Source organism: Heterocephalus glaber, unplaced genomic scaffold, assembly GCF_053883595.1.
Source record: "Heterocephalus glaber isolate CG9 unplaced genomic scaffold, H.glaber_assembly_v1.0 deba00001593, whole genome shotgun sequence".
Lineage (NCBI taxonomy): Eukaryota > Metazoa > Chordata > Mammalia > Rodentia > Bathyergidae > Heterocephalus > Heterocephalus glaber.
This window is the reverse complement of record NW_028258368.1, coordinates 9,402,650-9,415,157: the sequence shown is the minus strand read 5'-3', so window position 1 is coordinate 9,415,157 and position 12,508 is coordinate 9,402,650. Positions and strand designations below refer to the sequence as shown.

Below are 12,508 nucleotides of genomic sequence, written 5' to 3'. Positions count from 1 at the left end.
ATTATAAAGTAGACCAAAAATGCATAGTATGTTTTCCGTTACCATTTTAGTTCCATTTGGACAAATAATTCTTAAAATTATTTGGGTTTTATGTATTTGTCATTCATGTGTTCTTAGTTTTAATAGCTCTTGTTGCTGATGATTAGAAATCGTGATGTGTAGTGCTAGCGTATATATGCTATTATGGTAAGATCTTTTGGCCTAGTTATCTGCATACATTTATTGGTAGTACCTATGGTTACTAATAAAGTGTGTACTATCAAAATCCTTCTGTTTAGAGCAGCGCTGTTCGGTAGAAATGTGATGTGAGCCACACAGGTAATTTAAAATTTTCTACTTGCTACATTTTCAAAAAGTGAAATAAATTGGTATGTTTTACCTGATATACCCAAAATGCTGCTTTAATATGTAGTAAATATAAAAATTACTTATAAGATGTTTTACATTCTCTTTTTCTGTAATATTAATGTGTCTTTGAAATCTGAGTGATTTACACCTAGACATTTCATCTTGACTAGCCACATTTCACGTGCTTTATAGCCACCTGTGGCCTAGTGGTTGCTATCTGACACCTTTCACCAACAGCCTTGACCTGCTGCTCTGTTCCTGTGGGTGGGTTTGATCAGTACTTACCCTGTTTACACTTAGAACTTTCAGTGATCAGTGTGTACATGCAGCAGCAAAGACCATATACCTTCTAGGCTTTACCTTCCTTTCTTAACTGAGAAAGGAACAGAACTGCCATAAAATGAGTTTCAGTTTTGTGTGTACATGTGTAAAATAGGAGCTAATAGATTGTTAATAAATTTTGAGTTCAGTCTTACCAGGCAAGATTGTATTGTGCATTATTGTTTATAAATGAGACATATTAATGGATGTAATGCTTCTAAAATTAATAAATTTTATATTCTATAAATTTATATTCTATAATTTGTTTTATATTCTAGGCTAACATGTTTTTTCTGTCAAAGAAGTGGGCAGTAGTGAAAGAGCTCCATAATACTAAGGATTTTTATGGGTTTTCCTAGGTACCTGTCCCCCTTCTGGTACCTACCTGCATGGCTGAAGCTAGAGATGAGGCGGAGCACCTTTACTCTGCTGTCTGCCTGGTTAGGCCAGCATTGCCATAGCCAGCTTGATAAAGTGGATACCTTACAGTTGAGCAAAGCTTGTGGTGATTAGAGTTTAAACCTGTGTAGATTTGATGTTTCATCTCCAGGTACTCACCTGTAATTTTTTCTAAAATAATTACAATAACAGTAGAACTGTAATTTCTTCATATAGCCATTGTATTTACAATTTGTACTGCTGTTGTATGTCCATGAGCTGCAGATGAAGTGTGGCTAGGATTCACATCAGCAGAGAAGGAAGGAGAGAAGGGCTGAGGTGGAGCCTTCTACAGGAAGGGCTTGTGTGCAGGGAGTTGCAGTGCTGATGGATGGCAGCCTGCTCACAGAAGTTCAGGCAGGACTTTGAACCATATAGAGAATATTCTAGGTAAGTAAGATAGATTTGGGACACACTTGGAAGACCTAAAACCTAGCCAACTTTCAGATAGCTCTTGAAATATTCTAGATCTGGGCCGGGGATTTAGCTCAGTGGTTCTGCTGCCTGCCTTGCAAGTGCAAGGTCCCAAATTTGATCACCAGTACCAAAAAAAAAAATTCTAGATCTTTACTTGTACCTCACATCTGTCTTCTTGTCTTTCTCTAAGAGTATTTTATTAAACTAACATATTTTACTGACTTAATCAAAGTTGATTTTTATAACCAACCTAGACAATAATGGGTCTTTCGAATTCAAGCCTCCAGTAGTCGTGAATGCTTATTTCCTCAAATGAAAATCTCTTTTTGTAGCAAGCAGATATAAATTCAGTTTACTAGGAGTTAAGAGAAGTGATTAAACCTAGAAATAAGATAAATTCCCAATATGCAAGAAAAAAAATCTCTATTACTTGGTAGGTACTATCTTTCATCATACATTCCTGACAGTAGTGCATTTGAGTGTTCCTTCCTACAGTAGCCCACACAGGAGTATGCGGGGGGACAGGACAGTACTGTACTCCAAATCTTACACCAACCCATTTTGTGATTTTGAAAAGTCTTCTTGTTATAGTTTGTTGAAATACATAATTGAAATTATTTTGGTCTTCATTCATGGTAATCTCCTAAAACATACCACACGTGGGAGAAGGAGGCTTGATTTACTGTTTTAAAATATATATTTGGTATTTTCTTGTGTACATCATTGTTACTGAAAATATTATATTACTAGTATTACTGCTGCTAAACGTTTTACTTGTCAGTGATGATAGTAATAGGCTATCTTATTAAGAGGATACTTTTTATTATTTAAATTACAAGGTCAGCATCGCCTTAACCAAAAGACAGCACCTTTTGAAAACGTGGCCAAGTGCCCATTCACACCAGCAGTGCCACTGTGACCTTCATTCATTAAGTCCTGCTTTCCTGTCAGTAGATCATGTGAGAAGTGGGACAACAAATGGCTCTTGCTTTTAAAACTTAAAAAAAAAATCAGGCTCAGGGTATCAACTAAAAGGGAACAGATTTGCAGGGCTGCAGGAAAATAAATGGAGGAAGGGATTTGCAGCACCCCACTGGCTGGGAGCACAGCTCTGCTCTGGGGTTTCCACTCCATGAGGACAGTGCAGTGCTGTGTCACCACAGCACAGCACAGCACAGCTTAGGAAGAGCATGGGGCGTGGTAGCTCTGTGTGATATTGATAGAGGGCACCAGGTGATCCTAATAAGGAAAATACTGTAACTCCCAACCTGCTAGATACCTGAAACTCTGAGTTCATGTTATCTAAAATTGAAGAATGAATTCTAGGAACAGTGGAGGTTAAGAGTAGGGAAAATTTATTGAGAGAAAGATAACTTCTGTCTAAGAGAGACAGAAGGGGGACTGAAAGTGGGTTGCCTGCCCACTCTGTTTTTCAAATGTGTTTTATTGAGTAACGCCTTGAGGTGAGGGCGGTACAAGGTAAGACAAAACTATAGTCGACTAATAAGATCCAATGGAGGGCCGGGGATTTAGCTCAGTGATTCTGGTGCCTGCCGCACAAGTGCAAGGTCCCGAGTTCAATCCCTGGTACCAAAAAATAAAATAAAATAAAAATAAGATCCAATGGAAAATCATAAGGTGGGACAAAACCATGATCAACGAATAAAATTACAAGTACAGTCATCCAGGTAATATTGATTATATGGGAATCAAATGGGAAAGCAAGTCATGTACCACGCTTACATAGAATGACAAGGACTTTCTGGAAAGGAAATGGGCTAGGGAGTTTCTGGTCCTTTCTTAAGGTGATTGATGTCTATTTAAAATATCAGTCACTGCTATTCAATTCTAGGGGAAGTATGTGAGTATAATACTTTTTCTTATTTTTTATAATGCTGACCTTCAGTGAATGTGTCTCTTGATTGTCTTTCTGTTGACTCCTCCAAGGCCAGCCCTGTCTAACTGCCTACAAAATATCTAATTAACTTAGCTATCTACAGTAGTATGAATGAGATGCTCTTCAGAGCAACTGAGTTGTGGAATTAGAGTTATTCATAGATTGTGGAAAGTTATGAAATGTGTAACAATTCTATTTATCCCCATTTTGACACATTAAGGTTATAGGGGACTATGTCTTAGAAGTAGTTTTCTATTGTGTGTTTTAGGTCTTCATCCAAGAGAACTAGTATTAGCATGGGTGAACTCAGGCAAAAGACATACTTAGTACTCTTTCAAAAGTTACCATTTATTGAATGCCTAGTGCATATTTTATTTATCTGAAAAGTACAGACTTTGCCAATTATCCCAGTTATAGTTTTATGGCAGTCATGTAGTGTTGGTAGTGCTGAGTGATCTTGGTTGTACAGCTCAATGGTAGCAGTAGTGGGCACAGAAGGGACTGTAGGTGTATTTAGGAGAAGTGTACAGTGAACAGACTGGTAGGTCAGAGGATCCAGGCTGTGAGAAAGAGAAAATACTTGATTTTACCTTGTATAGAACTCTATAAGCTTAGTTTCTAGATAATGTAACATAAAACATACTAACACTGAGTTGTTTCATGCGGTCTTCAAAATGAGGCATGTAGGAGATGGTTTTATGTTCACAAAACTGGCGTGCTGCATGGCTGAGATCCCCACCTCATCTCTACCAAACAGAAATAGGGAATTAAGATTTCAGCAATGAAACTGCTGTGAACTGAAATTGCTAACTACTGGGGGGAAATATGAATAATTTCCAAGTGAATTTACATAGTTCCAAGGTAGTATAAAAATTATTTTAATGAAGTCATTTATTGAAATCATTGTCTTTATCCCTTTCTACAGTACCTATTTTTTTCTTGTGTGACCCAGTAAGTACTTCATAACTGTTAAAATGACTATGGACTTACTTTTCTTTGTTGTGACCTAAAAAATATATATACTTCGTTGAGGGATATTGAGAGTAACATCTAAGATTTCATGAGTATGACTGCTTTTTTTGATAGTTACAATAAATTATTCAGTGTTGACTTTTTTTTGTTGTAGTTATGGTGGCTAAGTAGAATATTGATGGTTCTGTAATTATATATGGCACTTAAATCTCACATTCTTTCATGATAGAGCAATTCTGGCTAGATTGGTTTTGTTGCTTTAATATTTACTTAAGAGTTAAATATATGAGTCGCAATAGAATATTTTCTTTCTAATTTTCCCCTACTACCTAAGTCCATCTTATTGTTTACCCCAAGTTCTTTCCTTGTTTTAAATTTTAAACTATAGTAAAAGAACAAGGGTATAAGGGTAAATACTAAAATGTAAAAATACTATAGAAAATTTCAGTTTTTATATATATATCATCCAAGTAGTTTTTAATTCACTTCACTTGTGGCTATTTCAACTATTCTGAAAATAACTACAGGATTTTAAATCTATTTCAGTCTTCTCATGAGTTGAGTTATGAATAAATGGCTGATTATCAGGAGTAGTTTTTTTTGTTTGTTTGTTTGATACCTGGGATCGAACTCAGGACCTTGCACTTGCAAAGCAGGCAGTGGTGCCACTGAGCTAAATCCCTGGCAGGAGTATTTTTTCCCCTAATTTTAGGACCATAAAATAGGGACCTTTCCCCTCTTTTTTAGTTTTACCAAATAGAGTGCTAACTCTATTAATATAGTATTTATCATTTCAGTTTTCATATAAAAATTCAGGACTTTGTCACAGTTATCTCTGTGCATGTGGGTTGGTATTATTTTAGCTTCCGTTTCCTGCATAGTGTCTTTTTTTCATTGTGACCTCTTAGTGTGGTGTTTTTACCTTGTTTTTGTGCAGGGTGCTGGTCAGGATAAACTGGGAATCTATGTCAAGTCTGTCGTGAAGGGAGGTGCTGCAGATGTGGTCAGTATCGCTTTTAAAGAAGTAAACTTTCAGTGTGTGGTGTTTTTAACAAGTAATGTGAGCCCCGCTGATACCCTAGCTATGCAGTACTGCACAGTGCTTATTAGAACAAGTCTGTACTTACCATCTTTTCTTCTTTCCCCAACACATGTGCACACCTCATGGGTGGGCTCAGGATGGACGATTAGCTGCTGGTGATCAGCTTCTCAGTGTGGATGGACGAAGTCTGGTTGGACTCTCTCAGGAAAGGTATGATTGATTGATTGACTTGTTTAAAGCTTAGTATTAACATGTCTAGATGATATTTTGCATTGAGGTTTGAAATTGGGAGATGAAAAATAATGCTACAAAAGCTCCTTGCCCTTATTATTCTTTACCTTTTTAGGTGTAAAACTTTCAGTGTACATAGTATTTCATTTGTTACAATATTATATTTTAATCTAGAATAGTTTCTTTTGAGCTAAAAGAATACATATACTTTTAGCACTTCTTGCAATTTTGGAATATCATCTAACTTAAATAAAACAGGGTGTGTTTGCATGTTCTGGTGGTTAATTTTCAGAGGAAGGAAATGGGCAGAAGATAATCTGTCTGAAAGTCATTTGTTGCCCAGCATAGCAGATGAGGCTGGAGACCATGATTGTAAGTTGTTCTGATCATAGGCTGCTGTAGGAGAGTGAACACTTTCATTTTTCTCACACTTCTGACATTTTCTTACTAGGGCAGCAGAACTCATGACAAGAACGAGTTCTGTGGTCACCCTTGAAGTAGCAAAGCAAGGTGCCATCTATCACGGCCTGGCCACCCTCCTCAACCAGCCATCTCCTATGATGCAGAGAGGTAAGGACCCAAGATGTGCTCACTCCCACCAGGGTGGCCAAGTCTAACTGGTCCCATACAGTGTGCTGCAAGTTGAACAGTCATGACCCCTTGCATAGTCACTAAAAACCCCGAGGAGCAGGTGCTGGTGTTAATGTTGTCTTGGTTTTAAAAGTAAAGAAATTGAGGATGAGAACACTTAAAACAAGATGCCTTAGGATACCAGGCATCTTGGAGCCAAAATTTGGATGGTGCCATCTGACTTTGGACCCGACACTGTGATTCAGCAGGTTTCCCCTCCCTGTCCCCAAGAGCCCTGTGACACCCCACCACCACCACCAGTGTGGCTGGTTGGCTGCTGGTGAGGTTACATAGGTTGGTACAGAATACGTGCTCAGGTTATAAAATCTTTAAGACATTCTCTCTACTGAAGGAATATACATGCATTTGTATGTGAGTAGTTACGGTATGTTAGTCCTGCATGTGCTGAAATAAGGCAGGACTATCTGGCTATATTTAATTCGCTTTAACTCAGTTACTGAAGTAATTTAATTCAGTTATTTAACCCAGTTATTTGTGGGAATTGTTTTTTATTCTATATAAAAAAATCAGGACAAAGTCAATGTAAATTTAGGGTTTTTTTAAGATTTCAGAAACCACAGGAGAAAAATATTATGACTCATATTCTGTTTTTTTGATGACTCACATTCTTCAGTCATCATATACCTTCTAGGTTAGTCTTAGTGATGCACTTTGTTTGTTGTGTACATAGCCGGTGAAGTATCTTGATAAATAGTTGATAGAGGCCTCTTCTCCATACAACAGAATTCTGAGGACTTCACAACTGAGAACCTAAAGTCTATAGTTGATAGTGACAAGCAGCAGCAGCGTTAAAGGCCTCTGTCAGTGTGGACCTTCTGCTTACTAACGCAGAAAAGGGATCTCAACAAAACCATGTATTGTATTAGAGGCTTTGATCCAGCATTTTTTTTTTTACTTTTTAGAAACATAAAAGTTAACACAAGCAAACTAGAATGTGAGTTAGAAAACAAAGAGGAAAGCTGTTAAAAGAGGCTGGTGCTGTATGCAGCTCGGTGGTGGAGCACTCCCCTAGCATATATGAGGATCTGGGTTCCAACTCTAGCACCTCCTCCCCAACGTGCATAATAAATCAGTCAACAAGAAGACTGAAAGTCAGAAGCTGATAATCACATCAAATAACGGCTGTGATGATGACAATCCTGAATGATGAAAATGTTAATGTAAATTAAGAAATGAGAAGTATATTAACCTTTTACTTTTTTTAGAAGTGATCTTAAAAATCATTACTGTATTACTTAAAATAGGTAAACTTCAGTTGATGAGAAAATAAACTTTGAAAGTGTATTTTTCCTGTCAATAACCAGATAAACGTTTGTTTTCTATATTCTCAAGATATTTGATAGCTTTTTAAAGATTCTGTAGCAAAAAAACTTTCCTTATATGAAAACCTATTTCATATAGTAAGAAATGTTTTTATGAAATTAAAATTTTTAGATTCATTTTCTTTTTAAACCTAATCAGGGTGCTTAAATAAATAAAATCTTCAGACCATTGAAAAGAAGAGCTATTGAATAATGCTTTGTTTTCAGTTTCAGATCGTCGTGGCTCAGGTAAACCCCGACCAAAGAGTGAAGGTTTTGAACTATATAATAATTCAGCTCAAAATGGCTCACCAGAGAGTCCTCAGCTGCCTTGGGCAGAGTATAGTGAACCAAAGAAATTGCCTGGTGATGACAGACTGATGAAGAACCGGGCCGACCACCGCTCCAGCCCCAATGTGGCAAGTAAGAGGAAGCCATTTCTCTTTTTCAGTGCATGTGTGGCCACTATGAGAAGTGAAGGGTCACATTATGCTTTGTTAGTTACTAAAAGAAAGTTTCTACCTGTGTATATTGGCTAACTAGAATAGAGTTTTCATGAGGAATATCGTAATTAACATTCTTCTAACAGAAAAAAAAGAAGTTAAAAAACCTTTGATTCAGTTGCTGCTGTAGACAAAAATATATTGTTAATGTCCTTGGCAGAGGTTGGCAAATTACCAACAGAAGTTAAAATGGTTTTACACTTATTTAAAGGGGTCAACAAAAAGAGAAATAATGGAAGGATGTGAAACCAAGACACAAGACTTGCAAAGCTTGAACAGTTTACTTTCTAGATCTTTATCAAAAGCATTGGCCAGTCCCTGGTCTTGGAAAAAGCTATAGCACTGGGTTCTGATGGCATGAGAGACAGTGATGATGTGATGGGAACCAACTTCTTGCACGCCTTGTTTTGTTTCAGTGCTAGACACCTCACTAACGATGCATAACATGTAATTACTGTCTTTAAAGACATTTTATGTTCACTAGTTTATTTAATCCGAAACTTTTTTCCCCTTGTTTACAACAGATCAGCCTCCTAGTCCTGGAGGGAAAAGCACATATACCTCTGGAACAACAGCGAAGATAACATCTGTCTCCACTGGAAATCTCTGCACTGAGGTCTGAGAGATAAGCTGAGGGGCTTTTACTACACTATTAGGTTTAGATTTCCCTTAAAATATCTGAGTTGTCTAACATAATTCTTACTCAGCAAGTTATCATTGATTATTCCTGTATTTGCAGCATTTACCATTTTGATTTTTTAATATACGAGTCAGATAAATTAGTTTTACATTAGTAAATATGGGCAAAATAAAATGTTCTTTATTATTCATAGTATAGAATCAAACACTTAATTTTAACACACTATTTAACATATATGCTGGTTTTTTTAGATTTTAAAACATACCAGAAATTAATCTACTGTATAATTGTAAATAATTTACTTTTCTTTGTTCTTCACATTTTACAGGAGCAGACCCCTCCACCCAGACCTGAAGCCTACCCCATCCCCACTCAGACATACACCAGAGAGTATTTTACCTTCCCAGCTTCCAAATCCCAGGATCGGATGGCTCCTCCCCAGAACCAGTGGCCAAATTATGAGGAGAAGCCACATATGCACACAGATAGTAATCATTCCAGTATTGCAATTCAGGTTAGACATAAGGGATTCCACAAATTTCTCTCAGCCTTCAAAACAATAGAGTAGAAAAACTTGAAATTTGAAAGATTTTAGTTACAATTGATATTTTCTGTGGAAGAGCAAGGTTGTCCTCTGTATTTTTCTTTCCTGGCTTTGTGGTTAAGTCTGAGAGAGGGAAGTAGGACAGAATGCAGGATGCAGCAGACAGAGGTGCTGTGTTTAATGTTTAATTAATGGAATGTTAGTGGTGTAAGGCCTCAGTTACAACTTTAAACGCAAGACTCACTGCTTTCAGGATTGAGAAGTAAGAACCCAGTGATACAGTGTGCAGTTTGCTTCTGTCCCTGCTAGTGAGCCTGGGGAAGTGGGACAGATACATAGGATGCAGTCAGAGCTACTGAAGAGGTAGGTCCTGTCAGGCATCAACTCACAAGGCCTTGGTTTGAGTGGATCCCAACTAGCCTTGATTCCATCACCACCGCCTGTGTGGATGAGCATTTAGGGCAGAGAGAAAAGGCATGGAGACTTGTAGTTGAGCAAGAACCCAGAGTTGGGTGAGGGAGGTAGCAGGACTGACTGAGGCCATGAAGGCAAGTGGAACCAGTGGAATGGCTCTGGAGAAGGAGATATAAGTCTAAATACTTAAGTTGGGAGCATTATCATACATGACTGAAATTAAAAATTAAATGTATGCTTAAAAACAGGTACAGCCTACAGTGATGGCAAATGTTTTGGAGCTTTCAATGATACAAACAGCATGTGTGCCATAAGTTTGCCACTTCTGGTCTACAATAAGTAATGTGTATCCCGGATAGTAAATGGTGTGGGAATTTGGAAGATAGTCGTCCTTCCATTAGAGTGCCAAAAAAGACTTTGGAGTTGAGATAGAATTTGAGCTAAGCCTCAGAGGATGAGAAAAGCAGATAGGCAGAAAGAAGAGAGAGGGTTGCACTCCTGGGGGCACAGGGTGCACTGAGGTGAGAAGAAGAGTATGTTCTGAAGATAGACAGTGGGCCTCTAGTTGGTCCATCTTGCCTTTTTGCTAGGTGAGCCTGATGATCTGCAGCATCCTGACCCTGTGAGCACTGGGTACCTTCTTCACCCCATCATGGCACCATACCTACTTTGGCAGAAAGCCAGGGAAGGTGCCAGGCAGCAGGTACAGAGTTACAGATCTTGTACCTGGACCAGGATTTCATGGTCCTTTGGATTTCATGTCCTTTAATACTTTTTTATGGTTTGTAGATCGTGTATCCAGTAATAAGGAACCTGTGTTTCTGTTTGCAAGTAAAGTTGTCGCTAAATTTTGGGAGTAAATGTTCCATTTTTCTGTTAGGCTATTGTTTTCTAAAGTGATACTTCATCTTTGTGTTGTCTGAAAAAAGTTACTTCACTCTATTTCATGCATACATTAAATCCATCAGATTTCTACCACTGTCTTTTTTACATCTTTTAAGTTAGGAACAGATAACTCTCAGATGAATAGGACTGTCCTTGGATGCATGACTCTGTCAAAGAGCCTATAAAGCCAGGCCTAAGCTTTAGGACTCATTCAGAAATGGATCCATGGATGGAGAAAATGGTTAAGATTAAATAGTTACTCTTAGTAATAAATAGAATTTCATTACAGGGAAGTACCTGTGGTTGCCCTCCATGTACTTAGACTACACACATTCATTCTTGGCAGTCAGCTCCGTGGCTGGTCTCACCTGGAGGTGGTGCAGGTGCTCTCATGCCCACCCTTGGAAACGGGAGGGGGCGGCAGTGAGGTGCCTGAGCGTCCTTGTGGTCTGTTTTTTCCAGTGCTGCAGAGAGAAAGCGTGGCTTTTCCTTCTTTTTTTTACAGATGGATTCACTATAGTCACATTTGCCAGTGAGCCATAGGGTAGTCTGAGCTTCTAGTCTGTACACATCCAACAGTTGTCTTCATCTGTTCACTCTGTGAAGACGAAATATCTGATTTTTTTGTGGGGTTTTTTTTTTTGTGAATGACTGAAGTTTTAACAGGTCTCTTTTTCTACCCAGCGTGTAACCCGTTCCCAAGAAGAGCTCCGGGAAGACAAAGCTTACCAACTTGACCGGCATCAAGTGGAGGCAGTCATGGATCGGAAGTCTGATAGTGATATGTGGATAAATCAGAGTTCCTCAGTAGAATCTAGCACCTCTAGCCAAGAGCACCTGAACCATTCCTCCAAGTCGGTCACCCCTGCTTCTACACTTACCAAAAGTGGACCTGGCCGCTGGAAAACCCCCGCTGTGGTGCCACCCACACCAGTGGCCATCTCCCAGCCTATTCGAACAGACCTGCCTCCACCACCACCTCCACCTCCTGTCCACTATGCCAATGATTTTGATGGGATTCCCATGGATTTGCCTCTCCCACCCCCACCTACCAACCAGGTGGGACCCCAGTCTGCTCAGGTGGCTGCTGCAGAACGGAAGAAGAGAGAGGAACATCAGCGGTGGTATGAGAAGGAGAAGGCCCGTCTAGAGGAGGAGCGGGAGAGGAAGCGCAGGGAGCAGGAGAGGAAGCTGGGGCAGATGCGCACTCAGTCCCTGAACCCAGCTCCCTTCTCTCCCCTGGCCTCACAGCAAGTGAAGCCCGAAAAGCCGTCTACACTCCAGAGGCCCCAGGAAACGGTTATTCGGGAGCTACAGCCCCAGCAGCAGCCTCGCACTATTGAGCGCAGAGATTTGCAGTACATCACAATTAGCAAAGAGGAGCTCTCCTCTGGTGACAGCCTATCTCCAGACCCCTGGAAGCGAGATGCCAGGGAAAAGCTGGAGAAGCAGCAGCAGATGCACATTGTAGACATGCTGAGCAAGGAGATCCATGAGCTGCAAAGCAAGGCCGACCGCACCGCAGAGGAGAACGATCGCCTGCGGAAGCTCATGCTGGAGTGGCAGTTCCAGAAGAGACTCCAGGAGTCCAAGCAAAAGGATGATGATGAGGAGGAAGAGGAGGATGATGATGTGGATACCATGCTAATCATGCAGCGTCTCGAGGCTGAGCGAAGAGCCAGGGTAAAGGGGAAAAATGACTTGGTTGTGCGTATCTGTCCTCCCTATTTTAACTTGTGTGTTTGTTATGGAGACAGCTAAACCTGTGATCTTGAGGAACGATTAAAAGGCCCCTAGGCATATTTACTATAGATACTACTGTTGGCTGATGTCCTATAGAAATGAGCCAGGGTTATGGGGCTAGAATTTTTCGAGATGCTTCCTTTGACTAGAATTAAATACAA

At 39.5% G+C, this 12,508-nt stretch overlaps 1 protein-coding gene across 40 annotated transcripts in view; it reads left to right on the top strand.

Annotated features, from left to right (window-relative positions):
- The window catches only part of Afdn (afadin, adherens junction formation factor), a 147,556-nt gene that overhangs the window by 116,177 nt on the left and 18,871 nt on the right, over positions 1-12,508 (top strand). For 25 of the 40 annotated variants that reach the window (XM_087193504.1, XM_021237991.2, XM_021237988.2 and 22 more), the window contains 7 exons: positions 5,331-5,396; positions 5,572-5,645; positions 6,118-6,236; positions 7,847-8,041; positions 8,646-8,737; positions 9,090-9,275; positions 11,289-12,287. In XM_087193504.1, the coding sequence (XP_087049630.1) occupies positions 5,331-5,396; positions 5,572-5,645; positions 6,118-6,236; positions 7,847-8,041; positions 8,646-8,737; positions 9,090-9,275; positions 11,289-12,287 (1,731 nt within the window). Of the gene's footprint in view, positions 1-5,330; positions 5,397-5,571; positions 5,646-6,117; positions 6,237-7,846; positions 8,042-8,645; positions 8,738-9,089; positions 9,276-11,288; positions 12,312-12,508 lie in introns of all 40 variants that reach the window. The other 15 variants (XM_087193488.1, XM_087193479.1, XM_087193487.1 and 12 more) reach the window with 1 other exon arrangement.